This window comes from Mauremys mutica, chromosome 13, assembly GCF_020497125.1.
Source record: "Mauremys mutica isolate MM-2020 ecotype Southern chromosome 13, ASM2049712v1, whole genome shotgun sequence".
NCBI classification, from domain to species: Eukaryota; Metazoa; Chordata; order Testudines; family Geoemydidae; genus Mauremys; species Mauremys mutica.
The window spans coordinates 59227495-59231524 of record NC_059084.1 but is presented as its reverse complement, the minus strand read 5'-3'; the positions used below and the strand labels follow the sequence as shown (position 1 = coordinate 59231524).

The window sequence follows — 4030 nt, the reverse complement described above, 5'->3', positions numbered from 1 at the left end:
GCTGGGAGGGAGCTGGTTGGGGCGGGTCGGGCCCCTTGTCAATGCTGTGATTGTTGATGGGTTACTAGTCTAGTTGCTCCTGTTCTTTCCTTAGCCCCAGGCCTTTCTTCCCTTTGCCCAATAAGCTCCCTCACTTGTTGTGTTGTTACTGGGAGAGTGTGATAGATTTGTACCCTTGTGCCTGGACGACAATCCTAGTCTGTTATTGGGCACGAAACACTTCCCCAGGGCACAGCAGCCCTTGTGACTCAGGCACTAGGAGGGGCCCCCTGGGGAGGAGTCAGCAGGGGCCAAGAGAGTCCTCCACTTCGGACGAAAGAATCCCATGTACCGTCACAGGCTGGGAACCGCCTGGCTAAGCAGCAGTTCTGCAAAAAAGGACCTGGGGATTACAGTGGACAAGAAGCTGGATCTGAGTCAGCAGTGTGCTCTTGTTGCCAAGAAGGCTAACAGCATATTGGGCTGCATTAGTAGGAGCATTGCCAGCAGATCGAGGGAGGTGATTATTCCCCTCTATTCAGCACTGGTGAGGCCAGATCTGGAGTATAGTGTTCTGTTTTGGGCCCCCCAGTACAGACAGGATGTGGAAAAATTGGAGAGAGTCCAGCGGAGGGCGACGAAAATGACCGGGGGTTGGGGCACATGGCTTACGAGGAGAGGCTGAGGGAGCTGGGCTTCTTTAGTCTGCAGAAGAGAAAAGTGAGGGGGGATTTGATAGCAGCTTTCAATTACCTGAAGGGGGGGTTCTAAAGAGGATGGAGATCGGCTGTTCTCAGTGGTGGCAGATGACAGAACAAGGAGCAATGATCTCAAGTTGCAGTGGGGGAGGTCTAGGTTGGATGTTAGGAAACACTATTTCACTAGGAGGGTGGTGAAGCACTGGAATGGGTTCCCTAGGGAGGTGGTGGAATCTCCATCCTCAGAGGTTTTTAGGGCCCGGCTTGACAAAGCCCTGGCCAGGATGATTTAGTTGGGGTTGGTCCTGCTTTGACCAGGGGGTGGGACTAGATGACCTCCTGAGGTCCCTTCCAGTCCTGATATTCTATGATTCTAAGGACCCAGGTTCCATCCCCCCTGAGGCAAGACAGGCCCATTGGTGAGAGGCTTTGTTGCCCCAGACTCACGGCTGCTCCCTGATCAGTTCCAGGATGGATGTGCTGAGAAGGTATCTCAGGAGGAAGGCTCCACAGGTGGCCCCGGAGCCAGAGGGGGGCAGCTGCCAGCGTCCCCAGACAGAGAGCTGCCCCTCTATCCGCATGGCATGGGAAGCAGGCCCCGGCCACCCCAGGAGATGGTCCTGCTCGGCCTTGCTCACCAGGAGGAAACCAGCCCCCAGGGCTGGTGCCGAGCAGAGAGAGACAACATCCAGGCCGAGATGGAGGTGGCCCAAGTTCAATCTGGGCAGGCAGGACTCAGCCCACGGGAGGAGCCAGGCAACGCAGCTCTGGGTTTGCTTCTGCTGGAAGACCTGCCCTCATCCCAGCTGCGTGGGCCGGCAGGAGGCATCCCCAGGGCAGGAGCTGGGGGATCACTGCCTCAGCTGCTTAACTGGTGCTGGAGAGGAGAGCAGCCACTCTCTGGAGGTTCCCTGCAACACGGAGGCTGAGTGGTCCTCCAGTGCAGGTGAGGAGACCCCCTGGGCATGGAGAGGAGCAAGGGGCCATTAACACCCAGTCACTCTGTCAGAGTCATTGGGGGGATCCCAGCCCAGGGGTCTGGCCTGAGCCACGTGAGCTCAATGACCTCAGCGGGAGTCGCAAAGCCACCCCCTGCAGTGGGGCATGGGGGGAACTGCTGGGAAGTGGGTCCCTGATGCTTTGGAGCAACTCCCAGGGAGGATGGGACCGTGAAGGGCCCACTCTGCCATGGGGCCATAGGGCTGAGGGTCTGTGGGAGGGGCACTGTGGGGATCTCTCTGCCATGGGGCCCTGGGGCTAAGCGGTCTTTGGGACGGGCAGTGTGGGGATCTCTCTGCCATGGGGCCCTGGGGCTGAGGGGTCTGTGGAAGGGGCAGTGTGGGGAACTCTCTGCCATGGGGCACTGGGTCTGAGGGGTCTGTGGGAGGGGCAGTGTGGGGATCTCTCTGCCACGGGGCCCTGGGTCTGAGGGGTCTGTGGGAGGGGCAGTGTGGGGATCTCTCTGCCATGGGGCTCTGGGACTGAGGGGTCTGTGGGAGGGCCAGTATGGGGATCTCTCTGCCATGGGGCCTGGGGCTGAGGGGTCTGTGAGAGGGACACTGTGGGGATCTCTCTGCCATGGGGCATAGGGCTGATGGGTCTGTGGGATGGGCAGTGTGGGGATCTCTCTGCCATGGGGCACTGGGGCTGAGGGGTCTGTGGGAGGGGCAGTGTGGGGATCTCTCTGCTATGGGGGCATAGGGCTGATGGGTCTGTGGGAAGGGCAGTGTGGGGATCTCTCTGCCATTGGGCACTGGGGCTGAGGGGTCTGTGGGAGGGGCAGTGTGGGGATCTCTCTGCCATGGGGGCGTAGGGCTGATGGGTCTGTGGGAAGGGCAGTGTGGGGATCTCTCTGCCATGGGGCACTGGGGCTGAGCGGTCTGTGGGAGGGGCAGTGTGGGGATCTCTCTGCTGTGGGGGCATAGGGCTGATGGGTCTGTGGGAAGGGCAGTGTGGGGATCTCTCTGCCATAGGGCACTGGGGCTGAGGGGTCTGTGGGATGGGCAGTGTGGGGATCTCTCTGCCTTTGGATGCTCACATGGGAGGGAGAAACATTAAATCTGCTCTCCCCATCCCTTCACACCCCTGTCCTTCCTCTTCCCCCCCTCCCCAGCAAGAGTCACGCTCTGCCCTTGTCTCTCTGATTTAGAGACCCCCACGGACCAGTCAGAGAAGGACTTTGCCCCTGAGGAAAAGACAGAGGAGGATGAAGACCCTGACACAGAAAGAGAGGAAGATCTAGAGACAGAGGAGGAGGAGAATCAGGAAGAGCAAGTCCTGATTAGTGAAAAAGAGGAGGAGGTGGAGGAGCTAGTGATGAAAGAGGAGGAGAACATTACCACTGAGGAGGAGGAAGACCTGGACACAGAGGAGAAGGGGGAGGAGGAAATATCTATAGAAGAGAACAAGGAGGAGGATGAGAATCTGTCTGCAGAAGAGGAGGAAGAGAAGAAGGAGGATGAGAACCTGGCTGCAGAAGAGGAAGAAGAGGAGGAGGAGGAAGAGGAAGAGGAGAATGTGTCTGCAGAAAAGGAAGAAGAGGAGGAGGAGGAAGAAAATGTGTCTGCAGAAGAGTAAGAAGAGGAGGAGGAGGAGGAGAAGGAGGAGGAGGAGGGGAATGTGTCTGAAGAGAAGGAAGAGGAGAATCTGACTACAGAAGAGGAAAAGGAGGAGGAGAACTTGTTTGCAGAAGAGGAAGAGGAGGAGGAGGAGGACAATGTGTCTGCAGCAGAGGAGAGGAGGAGGAAGAGAACTTGTCAGCAGAAGAGGAGGAGGAGGAGCACCTCTGCACAGAAGAGGAAGAGGACTTGATCACTGAGAAGGAGGAGGAAGAAGAAGGTAAAGGAGGAGGAAGAAAGGAACACCTGATCATGGAGCAAAAGGAAGAAGAGAAGGACCTGGCCATGGAGCAGGAGGAAGAGGAGGAGGACCTGGCTCCAGAGGAGAAAGAGGAAGACCTGGCCATGGAGAAGGACCAGGCCACAGAGGAGGACAAGGAGGATCTGGGTCAGGAGGAGGAGAAGGGAGAAGACCTGGCAATGGAGGAGAATGAGGCTGTGGCCATGCAGGGGGAAGAAGAAGAGGCAGAAGAAGAGGTAGAGGAGCTGACTATAGACTAGGATGACCCAGGAATGGAGGAGGACGAGGATGTGCCGATGCAGGGGGAAGAAGAAGAGAAGGAGGTGGACCTGGCAATGGAGGAGTAGGAGCAAGAGGACCTGGCCAGAGAGGAAGATGAGAAGGAGGAGAACCTGGCCACGGAGAAGGAGCAGGAGGAAGAGGGCCTGACCAGAGAGAAGGACGAGGAGGAAAAGGAGGAGGAGAACCTGGCCACAGAGGAGGAGAGGGAGGAT

The 4030-nt window shown here is 57.9% G+C and overlaps 1 protein-coding gene across 1 annotated transcript; it reads left to right on the top strand.

Annotated features, from left to right (window-relative positions):
• Positions 1–1148: 1148 nt before the first annotated feature.
• Positions 1149–3796, top strand: LOC123347899 (cyclic nucleotide-gated cation channel beta-1-like). The gene is made up of 3 exons (XM_044985084.1): positions 1149–1623; positions 2827–2961; positions 3618–3796. The coding sequence occupies exons 1-3, from the start codon at positions 1149–1151 to the stop codon at positions 3794–3796; spliced, it is 789 nt and encodes a 262-aa protein (XP_044841019.1).
• The last annotated feature ends 234 nt before the right edge of the window (positions 3797–4030 follow it).

Bases quoted from the DNA above. Each gene is read 5' to 3' on its own strand.
- LOC123347899 (XM_044985084.1), top strand. From the start codon at position 1,149: ATGGATGTGCTGAGAAGGTATCTCAGGAGGAAGGCTCCACAGGTGGCC. The intron at 1,624-2,826 runs GTGAGGAGACCC...TCTCTGATTTAG, and splicing joins TGAGTGGTCCTCCAGTGCAG to AGACCCCCACGGACCAGTCA. The intron at 2,962-3,617 runs GTGAAAAAGAGG...ACCTGGCTCCAG, and splicing joins GGAAGAGCAAGTCCTGATTA to AGGAGAAAGAGGAAGACCTG.